The sequence below is a fragment of the Pan paniscus genome, chromosome 6 (assembly GCF_029289425.2).
Source record: "Pan paniscus chromosome 6, NHGRI_mPanPan1-v2.0_pri, whole genome shotgun sequence".
In the NCBI taxonomy this organism is placed as follows: Eukaryota; Metazoa; Chordata; class Mammalia; order Primates; family Hominidae; genus Pan; species Pan paniscus.
Window position 1 is genome coordinate 26,640,729 of NC_073255.2, and position 24,827 is coordinate 26,665,555.

The 24,827-nt window shown below is 39.0% G+C and overlaps 1 protein-coding gene across 1 annotated transcript in view; it reads left to right on the forward strand.

The window, feature by feature from the left end:
* Nucleotides 1-24,827, forward strand: part of DNAH11 (dynein axonemal heavy chain 11) — a 358,159-nt gene that overhangs the window by 233,472 nt on the left and 99,860 nt on the right. The window contains exons 57-62 of the mRNA XM_055115753.2: nt 2,039-2,185; nt 7,514-7,627; nt 9,736-9,879; nt 10,513-10,695; nt 12,353-12,454; nt 24,154-24,292. Coding sequence (XP_054971728.1) covers nt 2,039-2,185; nt 7,514-7,627; nt 9,736-9,879; nt 10,513-10,695; nt 12,353-12,454; nt 24,154-24,292 — 829 coding nt within the window. The remainder of the gene's footprint in view (nt 1-2,038; nt 2,186-7,513; nt 7,628-9,735; nt 9,880-10,512; nt 10,696-12,352; nt 12,455-24,153; nt 24,293-24,827) is intronic.

Below are 24,827 nucleotides of genomic sequence, written 5' to 3' on the forward strand. Positions count from 1 at the left end.
AGATTTCCAGTTTTACTTGTATGTGTGTGTGTGTGTGTGTGTGTGTGTGTTTTATGCATTTTTATCACATGTAGGTCTGGATACTCACTAACACAGTCAAGACACAGAAAACTTCCATCTACAGAAAGATCCCATATTGCCATTTTATAACCACACCTATGTTACCCCCCACTTCTTCCCCACCTCCTGAATCCTAGTTCCTGGCCATCACTAATCTATTCTCCGTTTCTATAGTTTTGTCATTTCAAAAATGCTATACAAATATGTAACCTTTGGGTATTGGTTTTCTTCATTCAGCATAATTCCCCTGAGATCCACCCGGGTATTGGGTGTATCCATAATTTGTCCTTTTTTATTATTGAGCAGTATTCCACAGAATGAAGGAAGCACAATTTAACCATTCAGCCACTGAAGGGCATCTGGGTTATTTCTGGGTCTTGGCAATTATAAATAAAGCTGTTATGAATACTCATGTACAGGTTTTTTTTTGGTAGGCATAAATCCACAAACGACCAAAAATGAAATTACTGAATTGTGTGGTACTTGGATGTTTACATTTATAGAAAACAGGCAAATTCTTTCCAGAATGACTGTGACATTATACATTACTACCTGCAGTGTATGAGAGAGCCAGTTTCTCAGTTTGCTTGCAATAATTTGGTGGCATCTCTAATTTTTATTTTAACCATTCTAATAGGCGTGTAGTGATATGGTGGTTTTACTTGAATTTTCCTGATGGATGATTCTTTTGACTGTGGCCTAATCTAATACTAGTTTCATATGGCTAAAAAGAACTGAGAAGCATGTCACTATGCAAAGTTACCCTGAATTTATAGACAGGCTGAAAAATCAGTCATAGCTTAATCTATAATAGTACAAGTAGCAGCCATAGTAGTAATCATGCTTTTTAGATAGAGTGTGAATATACTGCGTTGGGTGGAAACTACAAGATTACTTGGATATAGTAATGGGACTTCGTTCCACAAGATGAAACCACTGAAATGTCTTTAGCAATTGAGTTAAAATAAATGTAAATGGTTATGATTGTTCTTTGCTGCTATGATTTTTTAATGGTAATATTTATACTTTTGGAAAAGAAGTGCAGTGGAGAGATAATTATTGTGATGTGTAAAGCTGCTTTCAGATATTTCTGAGAACTGAGTCATGTTTTTTTTCTCTAGTACCTCAGTTCTGCTTTTAGTTACATGACCCTCAAACTGAGGAACCTAGTAATGCTTTCTGAACCTGATGAAATTATAACTGAAAAAAATGGACAGTTCTTTTTAGCAGATGAATTCATGGATTCCTCGGAAGGCTAAGTTCTCCAAGAGCTGAGTAAGGTTATTTAGTGATGGACTGATGGGAGACGTGTATTCCTCTGAAGCTCTCTGAGTTTTGGCCACAGCATACTAATACCCCAAACACACAGTTTGCTCTTCTTAGCAGGTATTAAGTTGAATATTGGGTTAGCTTCATGATCATAAATGAGGTGAAAAAAATCAAGAGGGCTATTTTCTGTTTGATGGGAAGAGGTGAGACCTATCAGTGGGCATTTTAATATGCAGCCAATTAATCTGCAGTCAGGCAAGGAGCATTCATGTCGTCAACTTACTGCAGCCTCCAGCAACCTTCTGTTGGAGAGTGAGAGGCATAGTTCTTCCAGCTCATCACCAAGTATGTCTTCCCACAACCTCTGCTTCCTTGAGCCCGAGCTACCTAGGACCCAAAAGCAGACGTGGGTGAAGGAGCATGTGGTCAGACAGAGGGAAGAGCAACTTCCCTACTCAACCTGTTAGTGCTGACAAAAATTAATTATATTTCCTGCAAAATCATTGGAAAATATTATTCTGTTTGTTCTCATGTGGAGAAAAACAATGTGGCTGCATTTTTGCAAATCAGAAGACAGTGAAAATCAGGGTAGAGACAGATGCAAGATACAAATTGTTAGGGATCCCTGAATTCATTCCCAGCAATAAGCTCTATCTGGGATTTGTTGTGAACAAGGCCAGCGACGTAAGAATAATGACTTTTGCTTTAGGTGGGAGATCTAAAAGCCAGACTTGCCTCTCAAGAAGCCGAGCTGCAACTGAGAAATCATGATGCCGAAGCTCTGATCACAAAGATCGGCCTTCAGACGGAGAAAGTGAGCCGGGAAAAGACCATCGCTGATGCTGAGGAGCGAAAGGTCAGGCTAATTCCACCATTTAGAGTGCGGAGCTATATTTAGCACAAAATAAACCTTGGTAGGTGAACAATTTTGAACAACTTCCTCTCCAGGGAGCATAAAGTCTAAAGAATTATTATAGTTACACATGTAACAGCATTTCACACCGTGATTACCACTTGACCTTTCTTTACATTATGCATTTCCCCAACCTTTTAGCTCTTTTAATGATATGAAAGAACAATAAATACTGAGCTCATTCAAGCATATAATGGATGTGGATCTTGAACATCAGGCCTATTTGTAATACAGTAAAGGTCAGGAAGTCACCTCTGAGGTTTTTAAAGGTTTCCACTTTTTAGGCAAATTGAACAACTCAATTGTTAACAAAGCCCATTCCGTCACTTTGCAAGATGGTTTTCAAATTTTGCATTTTAATAATACAACTGGAGTTTATTATTAAGTCCTAAGCTAAATTTGTTCTTTTTGATTCGATCGAGGCCCTGGCATTCTGTATTATGTTTTACTGTTGGAAATAATTCCTTTTAAGATTATATAGATTCTGCTTTCTTTCTACTCAGGTTTCTAGCAATTCTGAAATAAGTACACTGTCTTTTGTCATCTTCTTTTACCAAAACGTCAGCTACAAATGGAAGACATAGTTTTGTACATCTGATATCTCAAAAGAAATACCATAGTAAACAGAAAAATTTTAATACATATTTGTTTAAAAATTGAGTGTATATGTGTAAGGTAAAAAATTCTTATTTTAGACAAAAAAGTATAATCAGGGCCTAATTAATAAAAAGTTATAAGTTGCTAACATTCTCACAGCCATTGAATTGGTAGTGATTATGCCATTTTTCTTGTATTTTATGTTACCTGAAAATATTTGAGTTTTTCCAGTGGTGTTGCCATTCATATACAATTGAGTTGATTTTCTTTTTTTTTTTCCAATGCATATTGAGCATGTTTTCCTTGCACAACTAAAGACTTGAAAAGTATTTTGAACATCAAAACTCTAAAAGGACAGTTTTAAGAAATAAGATTATGGCATTTAAAATTGAAGATAAGGCACATTTGGCATGCCCTATGTGATCAGCGGGCATGTAATTCCTAATTGGGGTTGTAAATGTTTCTGTTGAGTTTCAGATAAGTGGAGAATGTCCTTAAAAGTATATTATTGGGCTGAGCACAGTGGCCTGTAATCCCTGCACTTAGGGAGGCAGAGGCAGGAGGATAGCTTCAGCCCAGGAGTTCGAGACCTGCCTGGACAACATAATGAGACCCCATTCTCCATAAAAGAGGGGCAAAAAAGACAAAGTATGTTATTCCATTGAGCAATTAGGTATCACACATGATACAGTCACCATTAGCTAATTCTACCCAGGGAATATTATTCAGGCATTACACAAACATGTGATGTTCTAGTAGTTAATATATCATAACCTATCATCACAGATACTTTTTGGAAACTTAAAATATAAATACTCTAGAGATTTTTTTTTGCATTTTTACATTTGAATTCCTAAGGAAAAATTACCCTCATAAAAGGAGAAAGAAGTTTTGGCAAATTAGAACTCATCTGACAGGTTGTTTAGTGAAGTTCTTCAAACACAAAGAAGGGACATACTATTTTTTATGTTTAATCCATACCAAGACATAAAAATAAAACTTCTAAACATTTTCATTTTATCCATGGAGCTTAATTTAATTATAAATAACAAATATTAACATCTATTTTGTCAGCAGGCAGTGTTGTAGACTATTAGGGATATTTGACAAGCAGGGTGCTCTCATGTAGATTACGTTGCAATGGAAAAGACCGACATGAGACAAGTAACACGTTGAGAAGCTGGATATTTTGAGATAAGTGCTCTGATGAAAATCCAGTAGAGAGACATGATGGTGGGAAGGAACTATTGTAGATTGGATATTCATGGAAGAAAGTTCTTTTGTAATTAAACTAGAACGCATCTAGAAATCCATCAACACCTGAGTCCATGCTCTGGGTTCACATTTGTCGTATGTTCAGCAATGTGCTAGATACTATGCTGTGCCATACTAAAGGGGGTGAATATGGACTGTTTCTGGTCCTATGAAATTGGGGTCTCAAGTCTTCAAACATGAGCAGTTATTTAAAAGTAATGCTGCATAACTCACAAAGTACACAGCCACGTTTAATATGACTAAATAAATGTTGGGGTTAGAGAATGTCTTGCCGTGAACCTTGACAGCCCATGTAGAGAGGCAGGTTGAAATCATTGCTTCAAATCTATAAGGTAATCAAGGGCGATTTGAACCACTGGGCATTGCCAGCAGTGACTTCCAAGTCACACAAGCATCATCAAGCCTGTGAAAATTAGTTCTTCTTCCACCTTTGTTTGGCTTCTCAGCTCCAAATTCTAAAATGCTGAGAATTCTCTCATTGCTTTCAAACTGTGTTCTCCCTTGAGTAGAGTGTAAACCTTTATGAGTAGAGGCGCCTTCTAAATTGAAGCGCTAATATCATCTCTTCAAAAGTTGAGCATCAATCTTGATTTGGAATGGCCATCAGTTTTTGCGTGTGTTTCTGTTCTGAATGTGGGTGGGCCTGGGTTTTAGAGGATCATAAGGAAATTCTTATAATCTAAAGGCAGACAAGTGCACTGTATCCACTTGCTAAGGCTACCCTGACAAAAATACCACATGGGGTATTTTGGGAGATTGGGAGGCTTAAACAGTAGAAGTTTATTTTCTCCAAGTTCTGGAGGCTGGAAGTCCAAGATCAAAGTATTGGCAAGTTTGGTTTCTCCTTCTGTGACTTGCAGATGGCTGCCTTCTTGCTGTATCATCACATGATCTTTTCACTGTGATTACTTCTGCTGATGTCTCTTGTGTGTGTCCAAACTTCTCACCCCAGTCAGTTTGGATTAGGGCTCACCCTAATGACCTCAGTTTAACCTGATCACCTTGTAAAGGCCCTGTCTCCAGATACAGTCACATGGTGAGCTTGGGTCTTCAAAATATGAATTTTGGGTGGACACAGTTTAGCTCATAACAAGCAGCTATTGGGACTTCATTCTCTTTATTCTCTCCCTGTGATCACCACTAATCTTAAGAACATCTGCAAGGGGCTGTTGACTAATGCAAGGCAGAGAATTTCTGGTCTACCCAAGGGTGAAACTGTCTCCAGATTCCTGCTTTAACTTACAGTTGTAGGGGGAAAGCACACTCTCTAGGCACTCCCTGCAACTCTTCTTCTGTTTTATAGGTTGAGCCTTGCTGACCACTGCCTAGGAGCCATTGGGCAAAGGAAATTGTACACTGGCTTAACAGCTTACTGAGATATACAGAATTTTCACTCTTCTAGTATTGTTGCACCTTAGGGTAAACGGTATTGAGAATGAGAAATAAGTTGACCAACCTGAGAATTCTCTTCATTTGTATAATTGAGTTTTATTTAATGTTCAAGATTGTTTTGTTTATAAAAATTACCCGAAGGAAAAATACTCCATTAATAGTAAAGGAGTCAGAAAAGAGTAGCAGCTCCTAGGCTGATAGAAATAGCACTTTAGCAAGACACAGTGGCCCATGCCTGTAATCTCAGCACTTTGAGAGGCTGAAGCAGGCGGATAACTTGAGGTCAGCAGTTCAAGACCAGCCTGACCAACATGGTGAAGCCCCTGTACTAAAAATATAAAAAATCAGCCAGGTGTAGTGGTGCGTGCCTGTAATCCCAGCTACTGGGGACGCTGAGGCAGGAGAATTACTTGAATCCAGGAGGCGGAGGTTGCAGTGAGCCGAGATCATGCCACTGCACTCCAGCCTGGGTGACAGAGTGAAACTGTCTCAAAAGAAAGAAAGAAAGAAAGAAAGAGCACTTAAAAGAAATACTCTTTAAGGTTTTATCCAGTACCAAAAATCTATGATCCTGATTCCAATTTAAAATGATTTTTTTAATGATGCCATTATAAATGGTAACAAACAGCATTTATAGATTCACTGTGTCCTTATGGAAAATAAATAAACCTGAGGTGATAACTCCTTCACTCACATAAACTCTTTTATCTGTAGCAGTGTTCTGTAGCATACAGAAAATTTTCATGGTCCATTCCTGGCAGCTTTTGAGGGTTGTGGTTTTGGAGTAGTTCTAAGTAAGCATGCAGGGTTCTCCTATTTACATTAACGATAGCTGTGTGTGTATTAGCAGGAGGCCACATATCTACCCCGAACCAATTATGTTTATAAAAGGTACAGTACACAGCAAAATAATGGTTAATCAGGAGAAGGGTAATTACTGCTAATAAAGCTGTAGTAGACAACGTAATTTGTTGTGAGCAGTGTTTAATTTTATGGTATAGTTAAACCTGTTCATTTCAAATACATCTGAAGAAATATACTTTTGTTCACACTTTATATTCCACAATCACCATCACCACGGGAACCGTCTCCCATGGTGGCTAGATCCTGGTGCCCAGTGCCACAGCTTTGAAACTCAAATTTCTACTGAGGACTAAAAATTCACTCTTCCTGGCCTTTCAGATTCTATAGTTATCTTAAGGAGAGGAGGATAAGCCACTTCCCACCCCCGCCCTGTCTTCTCATTTTGGTTTGGTTCAAGTTTACCAGCATGACTTTCCTCTATATTATATATCATGTCAGAAGGCTGATGCAGCACCCTCTGTGTCCTGGGAAGAGGTGCCACTGGATCCACAAGAGGAGAGTGGGTATCAATGTTATTCTTCCAATACCGAAGGCAGATGTGGGCTCTTGCATCTCTGATTTCTTATCATGTCCGTGGAGAAACCAGTAATTAGTCTTCACTAAAATTTTATTTATAGTGAGGCATGCAATCCATGACCACAGAATAGAATATCTTCTAGCCAGTTGATCAAAAGAGCTTCAGATTTGTTCTTTAGGAATAGCCAACATGGCTTCTAAGCAAAAGTTAGCAAAAATTAGAGAATCCTAGCAAGAACATTTTGTGGTCTAGGTTACTAAGCTAGCCCAGATGTTTGTTAATCCAGGACTCTCTGAAAAAGAAAACTGAAGAGCAGAGGAATCACTTAATCTTGCTTTTACTATTAGTGGTACCTTATAATTAAGTTAGTCAAAGCTTTTCTTGGAGCATTTTGGAACTTGAATCCATTTATGTTGAGATTTGTTACTGTGTGTTTTTTACATTTACAAAACTTTGTATATATACTATGTCTAAAGGAAAATTAATCTGTTTAACAAATTCCTCACCTGTTCAAAGTACAGAGAAATGAATTATTTAACAGTGCATCTGAGTCAACCTCCATTTTTCTTTACAGGTATCTGTGATAATAATTTATACGGGTTTGTGTGCTTTTCCTCTCTAATTAGGTGACAGCCATTCAGACTGAAGTGTTCCAGAAACAGAGAGAATGTGAAGCTGACTTACTCAAGGCTGAGCCTGCACTGGTGGCTGCTACAGCTGCACTCAATACACTCAACAGGGTAAAGATAATTTACTGGTCCCTGAGTTTCCTCAAAGTAATATTTAAAGGTTATTAGAGTTTGAATAACTGAGCTGAGAGAGTAGCCCATACAGCCAAAAAGTATTTTAAAAGGAAAGTAGCACCCATGAAATATTAAAGTTGAAACAAACCTTTGAGGTCGTCATTATAGTTCAACTTCTTTTGCCCATCCAGGACCCTGTTCTACGGCACCCCAATAAGCAGTCTCCTTTTGAATATTTCCAACAGTATGGGATTTATACTCTTAGGAAAGGCAACTGGATTGTTGGTAACTGGATTTGACTCAAATCCAATTTTTCATATCATGTGTTGCTTTAAGAACTAGGCGAAGGATTCTTTATTCCCTCTGGAATATAAAGAGTAGCATTGATGAGAGACCCTCATGGAAAGAACAATGGGAGCAAAGATACCTAGATTTGGTCCCCACCATTTCTTCGAGCTTCATGTTGTTGGTGAAACCTCCCTAAGCATTCAGATTCTTATAAGAGAAAGTAAGCTGTGTTCATCACTAGCATATTGTTAGGGAAAGTGAAATGGGGGGCAATGTTCTTTAAAGAGCCTGCAGCTAATCTCATCCTGGGGTCTTCTCCCAGACCTCTGGGGAGAGCTCAGGAAATCACTGGGCCTGAGATTCTTAAGATTCCATTTCAAAAAGGAAAGAATCGAGATTTTCACTGTTCTTCATAGAAATACTGAATTCGTTTTGTAAGTATTTTTTGAAGAAAATAATTTTGACTGTGACTAAGGAGATACTTACATGGGTATTTCTTAGAGTACCATAAAACTGAAAAATTTTAAATGGAAACGTACCATGACAGAACTCTGATTATTACGCATTCAAATAGCCTGCTGCCGTTAAAATAATATTGTTAAATGCTAATTAGCAATGTGACACATTAACCATGATATATTAAGTGAATAAAGCAGATTATAAAATAGGGTATTTTATATGACTAATTCTTTTGGTAAGAATATGTGCACAGAAAAAGATTGGCAAAAAGTAAGAGTAATTGGTCATCTCTGAGTAATGGAATATTTATTTTCTTTATTGTGTTTCTCTAAATTTGCAAATTTTTCTCTGAATAATTACTCTTTACTCAGGCAAAATAGCTCCACTTAAAATATAAAGCTGTGTATATGTATAAATTATAAAAGAATCTTGGTTAGCCAGCTCTCAATTCTTACTAGCATATTTTAAGACTTTGTTTTTGTTCTTGCTTTCACTCTGTTTCCATTCTTTGTAATCATATACCAAATAAATAGGCAGCTTCTGATAAGGGAGCAGAATCAGGTTCAACATTTGATAAGGTTTTATAAGCAAGAGTGTATTATGTAGCACATAAAGTATCACAGGAAATACCTGGTTGGTTGTTTTTGTTTTTGAAATCATGTATTAAATATCATAAGCCTACATGAGCTTCTAATATGTGCTATTACCTGCCTCAAAGTGTTTGCCCTAATACATATAATTTATACTATTAATATCATCTGTTGGATTAATCAATGGCATGACCTGAGGAGACAAAGGAGTAGAGAAGAAAGTTCAGCCTATCTTGGCCCTCTCCTAGTTGAGAGTTCCTGTAGTGTAATGGAAGATATTTCTTTCTTGTACATGTAAGACAGAAAAACAAACCTAAGAGACACTGAATTAAGGAATTATGTGTTTGGGAGGGGCTTGGTTAAGATGCAAATCTATTACATAGTGGGATAGAACCTATAAATATCTTACAACATATACACATACGTGTGTGTGTGTGTGTGTGTGTGTGTGTGTGTGTGTGTGTGTGTGTGTGTATCCTGGCCTCAGTGAGCAGGGCTCTGCAGGACTGATATATAGATATATAGATCATTTTTCTTGAAGGCAAGAAAGGGCAGTGATGTCTCCAGAGTATCAGAGAAGTGCCCAGCAAGAATTGAACCTCCTGGAGTTCCAAGGTGGAGTCCCCAGGTGGCAAAGAATTGCCAAATTGAGACTGGTTTGATAAGGAGAAGTGGGTGTCCACTAAAGACTTGCTTGGCAACTTACAGAGCTTCTCCAAACTTCCCCTAATCCTGTCTGTGTACGTGTTTCTGTGTGCTTTTCTTCAGGTCAACCTCAGTGAGCTGAAAGCCTTTCCCAACCCCCCCATCGCAGTTACCAATGTTACTGCAGCCGTGATGGTCCTTCTGGCTCCTCGGGGAAGAGTGCCCAAAGACCGAAGTTGGAAAGCAGCTAAAGTCTTCATGGGAAAGGTATCAGCCCAGCCTGGCAAGATGAAAATCCTGATAATTTCCATACTGTTTTCAGTACTGTGGTTATGCTTAATAGCAAAAGATGTTTAAGTCAGAAGAAATCATCTTCATAGTTGCTGAATGTAATCTACTGTATATGTTCTCTAGACTTACAGTTTTTGTTTGCCAAGTTGGAAGTTAGCTTGGGGTTATGGCATACCAAAGTCAATGCCAGCAGCAGGTGGAAGGTTGCTAATTATTTGCAAAATTATGAAAGCAGTTAAGTGTAGGAGGGAGAAAATTACATGGATTTCTTAGGTTGGAAAAATGTTACTAATGTATAGGAAGGTGAAGCACAGGGGCTTTTTGGTGTGTTTTTTGCCTTTTATTTTCTGCCTTTCTTTTCTTCAAAATGTGAATACCTCCTGTGCTGGGACTGAATATTTTACCCTGGGATAGAAGAGGTTTTAAAAGTGTCCATTGCTAATTCTAACTTCATACTATAAAGACTGAAAAAGTCAAACAGTAGGATAAATGCAGCTTGCCAATTTTGCTTTTGTAATGTGAGTCCTAAAAGCTGATTTTAACTTTTGATCTTGGAATTTTCTCTGCAGCCAAAATGGGTTCATTGCAATAAATCTTTTTGCTTTGCAGGTTGATGATTTTTTGCAAGCATTAATTAACTATGACAAAGAGCACATTCCAGAGAACTGTCTAAAAGTGGTGAATGAACACTATTTGAAAGACCCAGAGTTTAATCCAAACCTGATTCGAACCAAATCTTTTGCAGCAGCTGGCCTGTGTGCCTGGGTCATCAACATCATTAAATTCTATGAGGTATCAATCCTAAATTGATTGTTTACAGATGTTCTCCACAAAGGGCTGCAAACACATCAATTTCTAGGTCAGCGAGAAGAGTAAAATTTGTTATTTCATTTTCTGAATAAGGATATCTAGTTCTAAGACTAAGACATGAGCATGTTAGAGTAAACAATTCTCTGCAGGAGGATATTTGAAATGTTAGAAACTATCTTTTTTGGGCAGAGTGATTGGCTCCTTTAGATTAAAGAGCAGTAAGTAATTAGATGAAAACTTTTATATGAATTTTACTTATTTACATTTAAATATTTAATTCATGTTGACTTGAAACAACTGCAAATCTGAATTCACATCAAATGAAATGTAGCGCCTGCTCTCAAAGCAAATATTCACACCATCTGTATTGTTGACATAGTGAGATGAGGAAATAACCATTTCTTTGCTTTAGTATTTTAATGACAGGTAAGTTTTGTGCCTATATGTGATCTAATCTAAAATTTGTACTTTTCAGCAGTGTAGAGATAGATTATACTTTCATGTAGTCATTTATTTATCAAATATTTATCACCGACCAACTGTATCCCAAGCACTTTGCTGAGTACTTGATCTAATAAGGGAACAATGCATGGCCCACAACTCTGAAGAACTCTCATTTTTGTCTTAGAGGGTTGTATGTTATATTCAAATATGGAATTTCTGAGAAAAAGTCAGTGTAGTCAATTCAATTCCCAAAGTAATTTTCATAAAGCCGGGTTATTTCCTTTATACTGTGGGGCCCACAGGGATAGGACTCTCTTGATCTCTCTCTCTCTTTAGTGGCAATCTTCATAAAGCAAGAGTTTAGACAGGTTGTGGTTGATGTACGGCCTCTCTGCATAATAAAGTGTCTCAGCCCCGTCTTCTACTTGTACAGTAGGTGAAAAGACAAGCATAGAGCTTGACTGTGGCTGCATTCTGTGTTTATTTTGCTATAAAATAGGAAAGAAAATTTAATTTCCTTCCTCTCTCCCCACCAGCAGAAAAAAAAATTGATCCACCTAAATTCTCAGATGGTCCATTCAAACAACATGTGCTTAAGGTGGTTGGGAACTTAGACAAGAAAGTGACAATGTGGTTGATGTTGTGTGGATATCTCCCACCCTCCTTTCTGTGTTGAGAATTTTTCCACACTTATTTTCTGCCTTAAAGGGTAGACATGATCTCAGCATTGGCTATGGTTCCCGCACAATGCAATTTCAAGTAATATGAGGCATATCTTCACATTTTATGACAAATTGATTTTAGTATCTTAATGGTGTTTGACTTATATCGCATTTTATGCAAGTACTTGTAACTCTAAGGTCCAGGTTAAATAAGTAAAATAAAGGTGGACCAGAGAGAATGTGGAAGGCTATGTGGATTGTGCTCTGCCTTTAGGTGTTACCATGTCTGAAAAATAACAGGCCAGGTGTGGTGGCATACACCTGTAATCTCAGCACTTTGGGAGGCTGAGGTGGGAGGATCCTTTGAGCCCCAGAGTTTAAGACCAGTTTGAGCAACATGAGAAGACCCCATCTCAATAAAAAAAGAGAAGTTGCTAGATGAATTAGAGATTTTAATTGTAAAGCATCCATCCTATCTGGGATTGAATGATTACTTATCCTCTTTGTATCTGTATTAATTCATGAATTTTCAGGTCTACTGTGATGTGGAGCCAAAACGCCAAGCATTAGCCCAAGCAAACTTAGAACTGGCTGCAGCTACTGAAAAACTAGAGGCTATCAGGAAAAAGCTTGTGGTGAGTGCAAACTATGACATTGAAAAGGTTCCCAAGAGGTGGTCACTGCCTCCACCTTAGGATTCCACCCTCAGACAGCACCATATCTGAGCCCTATCAAGCAGAAAGGAATTCGATCTTCCATGAGTGTATTTCCTTATATACCATTCAGTAGGTATTTCTTATCTGCTCTATGCTAGACGCTGAACTGGGAAAGTGCAAATGTTCATGGTTTCTACAGCTAAGAAACATTTGCAGTCTGATAGTGGAAAGGGGAGGGCAGCACATAGTGATTCCAGGTAAGGCTTCTGGAGTCAGACTATCTGGCTTATATCTTGGCTCCACTGTTTACTGTTGCATCCTGTACAATGTAATTAACCTCTATGAGCCTCTGTTTTCTCATCTGTGAAATAGGTATTATAATAATAAGCATTTCTTTCTCTCTTTCTTTCTCTCTCTCCTTCCTTCCTTTTTTTTCTTTCTTTCTTTCCTTTCCCCTCCCTCCCTCCCTTCCTTCCTTCCTTCTTTTTATTTTAAGTTCCAGGGTGGATGTGCAGGCTTGTTACACAGGTAAATATGTGCCATGGTGGTTTGCTGCTCCTATCAACCGGTCACCTAGGTATTAAGCCTGTCATGCATTAGCTATTTTTCCTGAATAGTGTCCATTTCTTAGGTAGAACCGTGGGGATTTAAATAAGAGTAATTCATATTAAGAATTTTCGATAGTACTTGGCACATAGTAAGTGCTTAGAAAATATTTTCGGCTCGGCGCAGTGGCTCACACCTGTAGTCCCAGCACTTTGGGCGGCTGAGGCGGGCAGACCACGACATCAGGAGATCGAGACCATCCTGGCTAACACGGTGAAACCCCATCAGTACTAAAAATACAAAAAAAAATTTAGCTGGGCGTCGTGGCGGGCGCCTGTAGTCCCAGCTACTCAGGAGGCTGAGGTAGGAGAATGGCGTGAACCCAGGAAGCGGAGCTTGCAGTGAGCCAAGATCACACCATTGCACTCCAGCCTGGGCGACAGAGCGAGACTCTGTCTCAAACAACAAAAAGAAAAGAAAATATTTTCAAAGAATATTATATGTATTACTAAATACCACTACTGTTTTTACAAATATGTAAACCACTCATCCTAGTCCAGCATTATCAATATATATGTGGCTATATACAGAAAACACCAAAAAGTACCGAGCCCGAAGAAATTAGAGGAAGTTCCTTAGTGAAGGTGGATTGACACGGGCTTTACATGTTGGTTAGGAACCACCAGGATAACTAGGATGGGAAAGGTGTTCCTGACAGAAAGCAAGGAAAAGAGGGAAGGAGCAGTTGGGACACTTGAAGTGTCCAGCAGGTCAGAGCCCTGCAATGAATGTTTTGGAGAGTATCAGGGAATCATGAAAGGTGAACTTGCATAGGTGAGCATAGGCTTTCTTTGCCTTTCACACTACAGAATTTAAATTTTATCTGATTGGTGATATTAAGCCTTTGAAAGATTTTAACAAGTTAATGATACAACCAAAGTGAATGGATGCTGGAAGAAGAAAAGAACCTAGAGGCAGGCAGACAAGTTAGAAAGCCACTGTCGTGGATCCTGTTAGGGCCTCAGCTCAGGCAGGAGCAGTCATGATGGAGGGAGAGAGATTACATTCAAGGCTGGCTGATGGGATACAGAGAGATGGGAGGAATACAGGAGCAGGATGAGGAGCGTGAGGTGCCTGGCAGGGCAGCCAGCAGAGTGATGAGGCGGCACAACCCTGGCAGTTTACAGAAACCCCTGGAGCTTCAGTTTCTCATCTGTCAAGTAGTGGTAACAGCAACTCTCAAGGTGGCCATGTGTGATTTGGGGCTACCCAGCTTCCAGTCTGCCACCTTTGAGTGAAAACAGCTTGATTTTCTTTAGGGAAGAATCTCTCTGCATTGGATGCACTCAGGTGAGGCTTTTAGCAGGAGTGACCTTGCCTTTTCAAGGACTAGATATATGATCCAACCTTTCGCAACTTGATCCCCCATCTCTAGAGTTTAAGTCATGAGCAAAAGGAATAAAAGACTGAAAACAGAGTGCATACATTGCTAAGATAGTGTCCTGATGAGACTTGTAAACAGCTCCTGCTCCCAAGACCCTTTGGAGCATCTTGGTGCCTGTATGTGGTTCTCAGCCTTTCTTTCCCTCTTAAGAGCTCCCCCATCTACTTCGGGCAAGCTCCTTCAGCTTACATTAGCTAGAAGGGAGTAGGTGTTTCTTTCCATCATTCCCACCTATGATTCCTGATGCATTAAGATACTATTTAGTGTGCAACATACAGTAGACACTTCATAAATCTTAGTTCCCACCCTCTTCCTGTAGAAAAATCCATATGTAAGTGTGCAGCAGTCATGACTGGAGTTTGAGAGAAAAGTCTGGGTCAGGAATATATAGTTGGGAATGGTTGGTGTGTTAGTCTGTTCTCACATTGCTATAAAGAAATACCTGATACTGGGTAACTTACAAAGAAAGGGGTTTAATTGGCCCATGATTCTGCAGGCTGTACAGGAAGCATAGCAGTTCCTGCTTTGGGCGGGGCCTCAGGAAACTTTCAACCATGGCAGAAAGCAAAGGGGGATCAGGCATCTTACATGGCAGAAGCAGGAGTGAGAGATGGGCCTTTTTTGTGTTGAGGTATGTGCCTTCCATACCTAGTTTGCTGAGCATTTTTATCATAAAGGGTTATTGAATTTTGTTGAGTGTTTTTTTTAGCATCTATTAAAATGATCATACAGTTTTTGTTCTTTATTCTCTTAATGAGATGTATCACATTTACTCATTTGCATATGAACTGTTCTTGTATCCCTGGGTTGAATCCCACATGATCATGCTGAATAATCTTTTCAATGTGTGTTGTATTCAGTTTGCTCATATTTTGTTGAAAATTTTTGCATCTGTCTTCATCTGAGATACTGACTGTAGTTTCTTGCTGTGTTCTTGTCTAGTTTTGGTGTCAGGTAATGCTGGTCTCATCAAATGAGTGTGGAAGTATTCCCTCTTCAATTTTTTGAAAAAGTTTGAGTAGAATTGGTATTATTCAACTGTTTGGTGGATTTCAACAGTAAAGCCATTAGGTCCTAGGGTTTTCTTTGATGGAGACTTTTTATTATTGCTTCAATCTCATTACTCATTACTGGTTTGTTTGGGTTTTCTATTTCTTCATGGTTCAATCTTGGTAGAGTGTATATGTGCAGGAATTTTTTCATTTCTTATAGGTTTTCCAATATGTTGGCATATACATGTTCATAGTAGTTTCTGATGATCCTTCATATTTCTGTGGTATCCGTTGTTATATATCCATTTTCATTTATTTTTTTATTTGGGTCTTCTCTCCTTGTTTTGCTTTATAGGTTAGTTGATTTTGTTTATCTTTTGAAAAAATGAACTTTTCATTTCATTGATATTTTGTATTTTTTAGTCTCAGTCATTTATTTATGCTCTGATTTTTTTTATTTCCTTCTAAAAATTTTGGGTTGGATTTGTTCTTATTATTTTAGTTCCTTGAGGTGTATCATTAGATTTGTTATTTGAATGTTGTTTATTTTTCTATGTAGGCATTTGATGTATTGCTGTAAGCTTCTCTCCTAGTATTGCTTTTGCTGTATTCCATAGACCGAATATATTAGGTTTCCATTTTAATTTGTTTCAAAATATTTTTAAATTTCCTTCTTAATGTCATTGACCCACTGATTAGGAACATGTTTAATTTTCCTGTGTTCGTATAGTTGCCAACTTTCCTCTTGTTTTTCATTTCTAGTTTTATTCCATTGTGATCAGAAAAGGTATTTGATATGATTTTTACTTTTTTGAATTTGTAGAGACCTGTTTTGTGGCCTAATATGTGGTCAGTTCTGGAGAATGTTCCATATGCTGATGAAAAGAATTTGTCAGGCTGGGCGTGGTGGCTCACGCCTATAATCCCAGCACTTTGAGAGGCTGAGGTGGGCAGATCATGAGGTCAGGAGATCGAGACCATCCTGGCCAACATGGTGAAACCCCGTCTGTACTAAAAATACAAAAATTAGCTGGGCGTGGTGGCACGCGCTTGTAGTCCCAGCTACTCAGAAGGCTGAGGCAGGGGAATCACTTGAAGCTGGGAGGTGAAGGCTGCAGGGAGCCGAGATCGTGCCATTGCACTCCAGCCTGGATGACAGAGTGAGACTCTGTCTCAAAAAAAAAAAAAAAAAAGAATTTGTATTCTGCAGCTGTTAGATGAAATGTTCTATAAATGTCACTTAGACCTATGTAGTCTAGTGTTTAGTTTATCATTAATGTTTCTTTGTTGATTTCATGTCTGGATGATCTGTCTGTTAGTGAGCGTAGGGTGTTGAAGTCCCCTGCTATTACTGTATTTCAGTCTATCCACTTAGATCTATTCATGTTTACTATATATACTTCTTTCTTTGAACAAGCTTTCTACATCTTGCTCTTTTTAAACTCCCTCTTGAACTCCAGTGACTGTTAGATGTGCTCTTTTGAGGTCATTCTCTGTAGACATTTGTTTGTTTCATCATTTTTCCTTTTTTCACTTCTGTGTATTTTCACATAGCCTGTCTTTGAAATTACTGATTCTTTCTTCTGCTTTACTCATTCTGCTCTTTAAAGCCTCAAATTCATTTTTTACTTCAGCAAATGTATTTCTCAGTTTCAGGATTTTTAAAAAATTATTTCAATCTCTTAAACTTCTGATAAATTTCTGAATTGCTTTTCTGTATTATCTTGGAGTCGGCTGAGTTTTCTTAAACTACTATTTTGAATTATTGATCTGAGAGCTCCCACATCATCATCTCATTAGAGTTGGTCATTCGCTCCTTGCTTTGTTTATTTGGAGAGGTCATGGCTCCCTGTTTGCTGCTGTCTCTTGTGGATATACATCTATGGCTTTACATTGAAGGATTAGTTATTTATGCTAGTCTTTGCGGACTGGCTTGTTTTGGTCTTTCTAGAGTATGTTTGCTTAGAGGTTATTTGTAGTCACCTGTTGAGTTCCTTAATTCTAGATCACTGCTTCCTTTTCAGCACTATATGGAACATTAAGCTCAGGTTTGCCTTGACTCTTAGAAATGCTTGAAGTACTGACCATCCTGAATTGAGGGTAAGGGGCCCCAAGAAGATACTCTGGCTTTGTGGGAAAGCTAGCTGGGGGTTTGTGCCCAGAAGACCCATGGCGTGTGCCTTGTACAGTGTGGTGCTGTTGAACAGCCACTCTGATTTGGCATCTCCTTTGACTGAGATGAAGAAGAGAATTTCATGGGCTGGAGTTGCTAGTCTGACCTTCCCTATTTATCACTAGATGCTTTCAGGGATTTTTGTCTCTGTAGGCACTTGGAATACTTCCTGTGGGTTACGGTAAAAAGCAGTTTTCTTGCAAGGGAATGTAAGATGGCTGAGTGGGAAAAATGGCTGTCCACCTCAGTCTCACTTTCTCCAGTGTAGGAACTACTAGTCTGGGGGGCATTTTCTACGTGCAGTACCTGAGTAGATTTTGGTAGGGGCATTGCAAATAGGGACGTTCTTTCTTCTGCTGCTCAGAGTTTTTTACTTCTCTGTGGCTCTGGGTAGTGTCTCTGAGTTCCAGGATGTTGCTGGTGACAGTCTTAGCACTGGATATTTGTTTTGGGTTTTCTGTAGGGGAGAGTGAAGCCAGATTACTTCCACTCTGCCGTTCTGGTGACATCCCTTTGTGTTCTCAAACTTTTGCACAACTATTCTTAGGTAAAGGTTAATTGTTTTTACATCTAACATTTAAAAATGTAAAATCCATTCTTTACTCATAGGCCACACAAAACCAGATGGCTGCTAGATTTGGTGTGCAGATCCTAGTACCTAGTACCTAGTGGGTACTGACCTTTGCTGTGTACTAATACTGAAAGCTATTTGGGATCTGGCACTTTATCATCTGCTAATTCTCCCTGTTCTCCTAGATCAAGCTTGGACTTTAGGGGAACTCCTTGGAGAAAATACTTGATCAGTTTCCCTGTTATTCCACACACCCTACACATCAGTGTACACCTCATCCTAACATGCGAACTTTCATTTCCTTTCTGTCTTCCACACTAGGAGCTCCTTAAAGTCTTTTAACTTTTTATGCCTAGCACCTGACACATGAGAGGAACTCAAAAACTATTAGTTAAATTAACAAACAGAACCATATTTTATATTTTAATTAAAAGGTTTATTTGTTCTAGTTGAAGGACTCACTTTCCTTTTAGCAATCAACGAACATTTTGTAACACAGGACTAGGCACTGGAGTCGGAGGGACACAGAAGGCTCAGTCCCTGCTCTGAAAAATCTTACAGATTTACTAAATGCTGTTTAATTTGCTAAGTGCTGCCAAGGGAGGTTGCGTTGGCTACCCCTGGAGCACAAAGAATGGAGTTGGTCAGTTTTGCACGTGAGGATGGGGTTGGGTGCTCAGGAAAGGTTTGGAGGAGCAGCTTCCTCTTGAATCCAGTCTTAAAAGATGAATAGGTTTTCACCCAGAAGATAGGGAAAGGGCATTTCAAGAAAGAGGGTCACGTGTCCTGTGGACAATGAGTACCTCAACATGACTGAAGAGTAGAGTATAAATGTCAGTGTGTGGGGTCACTTGTGGTGAAAAGTGAGGCAGGGACATGATCACACGGGAAATTGCAAGGTGTTGGTTAAGAGGTAAGTGTTTGTCCTATAGGCCAGAATATACTAAGCTCCCTAATATTGAAGACTCTTCTTAATGCCAAAAAAAGTCCCTGACAGTCATGAATAGTAGTTGTATTTTCTTTTAACCGTGTTATAGACAATGATTAAGGCGAACGTAGATTCAGTGGGCCCTAGCAGAATAAACTAGCCCCAGTAGGGATCTGTGAGCCATATATGAGAACTGCCACTGTCAGACAGGGAGAGCAATTGAAGAACTGCAGTTGGGCGCAGGAGGGATAAATTGATCACATTTGCCTTTTGGAAAGATATCTCTGGGCCAATGAACACAGGGGAAGAGACTGGAAGCAGAATGAACATGGATGAGGGAAGCAGAACGAAAACAAAAGAAAGTCAAGGAGAGAAACTTGGGTTATAAACAGTTTATAAACTGGGTACAGAATGATGATATCTGAAAGAGCAAGAAAAAGAGATGGTTAGGAAGGTGAATGAGGAGCCAGGAGAGATTGTTATCATGGCGGCCAAGGGAGGGAAGGGAACCATCACCTGGAACAAATAGTAAAGAGGCCAGATACCACAGTGCATCTGAGCATAGGCTGTGGGGCCAAACATCACGTGTTACATCTTAGCCCAGTACTTTCCATCTTTGTGAGCTTGAGTAACTTTTTTGCCTCATTGACTCTCTAATTTCCTCACCTATAAAATGAAAAAATCTCTCTGAGACTTACCGAACTGATCAAATGCATTAACACATGTAAAATACTTAGAATAGTGCTGCGTGCTTGCTAGAGGATCAGTAACTGTTAGTTGTTATTATTATTATTATTATTTTACAAACAATGATTAGTAACTTGACAGAATAAAGTTTGTTTATCAGATCACATGTTTCAGTAAAATGGTAGAGAAGAACAAAGAAAAAAGTGATAGGAATGAAAGTCAGATTAAAATAAATGAAGGAGAGAATGGGTGGTGAGAAAAGAAAAACAGGAGGAATAGAGTTTTCTATAGAGAAAAGTTTTTTGAAAACAAGGAGAAAGGTACAAGCAATATTAAGAGTCCCTCAGAAAATGTTTTGGAAACTTAATCTTACTTATTTTAGAGTAAAATCATCTTGATGATTATATATTTGCTTTGAACTTTTTTTTTTTTCCTGTTGAGACAGAGTTTTGTTCTTATTGCCTAGGCTGGAGTGCAGTGGCGCGTTCTCAGCTCATTACAACCTCCACCTCCAAGGTTCAAGCAGTTCTCCTGCCTCAGCCTCCCAAGTAGCTGGCATTACAGGCCTGCGCCACCATGCCCGGCTAATTTTGTATTTTTAGTAGAGACGGGGTTTCTCCATGTTGGTCAGGCTGGTCTCAAACTCCTGACCTCAGGTGATCCGCTCGCCTCGGCCTCCCAAAATGCTGGGATTATAGGCTTGAGCCACCACACCCAGCCCTTGAACTATTTTTTCTAGTACATGTACAGTTTACACATTTATGTTTATATTAACTGTATTCATGTGAGACACTAGTGTTCCTTTCAAATCTCTGAATACACATAAAACAGTCAATGTAAGCTCAAATCAACAGTTAGACATTCCTATGAAAGTAGTAGATTGTCACCTTTAAGCATGCTTGGAATCCTGGCTATTATACCAGGTTAGTACTTATTCCTGGTGAACATTCACTAATGCCCTTAAGAGTTACATGCCAAGGGCCAACTTTTACCCAAACATTTGCCATTAAGTTACGTATTCATTCAATGAAAAAAATGAACCAAAGGGAATTTGTATCCCATTTGAAATAAACTCCAGTGATATTTGCACACCAAGCTAACTTACCATGTGCTTGCTGAATGTGCTGTGCCATATTTTACATGCATTAAGACACATTTTATTCCATAGCACACCTACCTGTGAAGTAGGTATTACTAGGAGTAGTCCCATTTTACACATAAGAAAATGTAAAGCTCACATAAAGTGAAAAATGAGCCCACACCACCAGGGTCAGTAAGAGGCAGAGGAACTAGAACCAAGACATTCATTCATTCATTTGAGACAGTGTCATTCCGTCACCCAGGTTGGAGTGCAGTGGCACGATCTCAGCTCATTACAAACTTGACTCCTAGGTTCAAGCAATTCTTGTGCCTCAGCCTCCTGGGTAGCTGGATTACAGGCTTGTGCTACCATGCCTGGCTAATTTTTTGTATTTTTAGTAGAGATGGAGTTTCACCCTGCTGGCCAAGCCGATCTTGAAGTCCTGACCTCAGGTGATCCACCTGCCTCGGCCTCCCAAAGTGCTGGGATTACAGGCATGAGCCACTGTGCCTGGCAGAACCAAGACATTTTTAAACTCAAAGCTGGATACTCTTAACTATACAGTGTACCATGTGTGATTTGACTGGGAAGCCTGGAAGTATTTGCTCTGTCTCTTCACAACTGGAACTTCTCAAACATCTATTTTGTGAAATGCCTTCCATTAAGTTGGTCCAGGACTCAGAAGGTTTGGGTTCATAGCCTTGTTTTTTCACTCACTTGCTAGTGAAACTATAGCAAATCACTCAACTGATCTTTGTCTCAGTTTCCTCACCTGCAAGTTATATAAGGCATTGTCTGCTTTATTCACCTTCATTCTCCAGCAAGCATACAGCAGAGTTTTTCAGCTGCTGTATGACATGCAACACCTCAACAGATTGAATGCAATAGCAGGTATAAGAATCTAACAGTCTTCTGTTAAATAAGTCATTAAAATTAGGTTTGCAAAAATCTAAATGCCATTTTTCATTATTTTTGTTTGTTAATATTGTTATTTTTAATAAAATTATGCTAATACATGGTGAGCTTATTAATATTAAATTAATTAATTTTTAAATTTTTTTCAGTTTTAACTTCTAATACCACAAATATTACTTGATATCATCTGTATGAACCAGTGCCCTTTAGGGTTCTGAATGTAACAGAGTTTTGAAACCAAAAATTTTGAGAACCATTGCCTTCTACTGTCCTAGATATTATTCTATAAATCATCAAAATTAATCCTCAAAAAAACACCCTTTGAGCTACGTAACATTATTAATTCCATTTTTAAGATAATGAAGCTGAAGCATAGAGTAGGTAAATAAATAGCCCCAACTTGATACTGCTTAGCTGGTAGCAGCATCCAAATATCAACCCAAGGAGTCTGATACCAGAGCCTTCATGTGCTTCTGTGTTTGGTAAAACTATAAGTACTCTTAATAACCCAGAATAGACCTGTAATATTTTTACTTCAATCTTATTTCTTTTTTTTTTTTTAAGACGGAGTCTTGCTCTTGTTTCCCAGACTGGAGTGCAATGGCATGATCTCCATTCACTGCAAATTCTGCCTTCCAGGTTCAAGCAATTCTCCTGCCTCAGCCTCCCGAGTAGCTGGGATTACAGGCACCCGCCACCACGCCCGGCTAATTTTTGTATTTTTCGTAGAGACAAGGTTTCGCCATGTTGGCCAGGCTGGTCTTGAACTCCTGACCTCGTGATCTGCCTGCCTCAGCCTCCCAAAGTGCTGGGATTACAGGCATGACCCACCGCACCCGGCCATATTTCAATCTTATTTCTAACTGGTGATGTATAATATCTCCATCAATTCTCATAAATTTAATGCTGTTTTGCATATTAATCTTAAATTTGATGTATATACATATTTGTGTATATATACATATTGCTTTAGCAATATAAAGTAATGGTGAAATAACTGGGTCATCGACAAATATAGTCTGTCTCTAAATTATTAATAGATTATATTCTGTAAGTTTTCTTGTTAAAGTTTCTTGGAACTTTGCATGCATCTACAAAAGCAATGTTATAAATCTTATTAGGTTTCTTGGAACTTAATATGCTAGCAAGATACCATAGTGAGGAGTCTCACAAGCATTTGACATCTTAGTCAAGACTTTTTGTCTATAAGTTATATGAGCTCATTCAAAATACCTTAGCCAAAAAGGACACAAAGACAAACTCATGGACAAAAGGTGACCAGGGGACCCAAGAGATCCAGGAAACAAGAAGCTGCCGTGAACTTCTCTTGCAGTCTCTAGGGCTGTGTGACTTCTCATCTTGCTTCTCTTTTACGTCCGTTTCGTCCTTCTCTCTTTCTCCACAATGGTGTTCTCTGTTTTCTTCTGTGCCCCAATGGAAGGTGTTCCCTCTTCAAATGAAGCCCTCTGATTCACACATCCTCCCAGGTCTTTCAATGCTAAAGACAATGGATTATCTCTGAGTTTCAGTCCCTACGTCCAGAAGAGAAAAATGTGGGTCAGGCACAGTGGCTCGTGCCTGTAATCCCAGCACTTGGGGAGGCCAAGGTGGGTGGATCACTTGAGACCAGGAGTTCAAGACCAGCCCGGCCAACATGGCGAAACCTCATCTCCACTAAATCTACAAAAATTAGCCGGGTGTGGTGGTGCACACCTGTAATCCCAGCTACTCGGGAGACTGAGGCGCAGGAATCACTTGAACCTGGGGGGCAGAGGTTGCAGTGAGCTGAGATTGCACCATTGCATCCAGCCTGAGCAACAGAGCAATACTCATTCCAAAAAAAATGAAAAAGAAAAATCCGATTGGCGAAGCTGGGTCTAAAGGGCTCAGTAATTAACACCCCTCTTCACTGCCTGAATTATGAACCCAAAGAGAAAAGAATCAGTGGGTGGAGAAGCCAAACAAGTCACTGTTGTCTTTAATAAAGCTGGTTGGAGGATGAGGCTTGGGTGCAAGAGCACAGGGGGATGATAGTGCACCCACGGCGTATTTGCATCTTCAGCGCACATCCATTCACCCCAGTCGCTCCCTGCATTCTGCCCAGTGGAGGCAGAAGGGGAGAAGACCACATCGTGAACTGTTAGTTTATGGTGGCACTGATGTGTTTATTTCATTATATCCTTCTTTTCCTTCTTCCCTAAAATACGTATGGTAAAGGGGCAAAGGTTAATGGGGGGAAGAGGTTTGTCCATTTACCTTACGGTAACAGATGTTTTAAGATGATGGTAATCTCTCTGTTTTAACTAAAAACGACTCAAAAGTTAATTCAACTCTGATTCAGGATCTGGATCGAAATCTGAGCAGACTCACAGCTTCATTTGAAAAAGCAACAGCTGAGAAAGTCCGGTGTCAAGAAGAGGTGAACCAAACCAACAAAACCATCAAATTAGCTAACAGACTTGTCAAGGAACTTGAGGCAAGTTAAACCTTTTCTTCCAAACATTCTAACTAAAATGTTCAGATCAGCTTGTGGGGATTTTATTATTTGCCATCAATAATAACTAAATAGACGTGGAATTAACAACAAAGGATAATATTTGATAATCACTCATCCTGTGGCTGTAACTCACCAGAAGGAAGAAATGTTCAAGTACATATCTTTTAATATATAGTCCTGAACTCAATGTGCCATGAGTCTGATCTCCAACGAAAACAGGGAAGACATATACTTTATCAGAATTTAGTGGTCTTGTATCCACTTTAAGACAATGGAGTACATCAGCTGTGGGTGGGTTATGTACCTATTTTTTCTACTTTCTCTCTTCCTTTCTTTCTTACCACGTTGTGAAATCCTTTAAAAACAAAAATAAAGCATGTTTTTCTTAAAACAGGTTGTAAAACTCAGGATGGCTTCTAGATAATTATGAAATTGAACTGTTTGTTGTCTGATCCTTTTAATATACATTTGCCATTGAATTCTACCAGCAAATGATTTCTTTCAAGTTAAATCTGGTT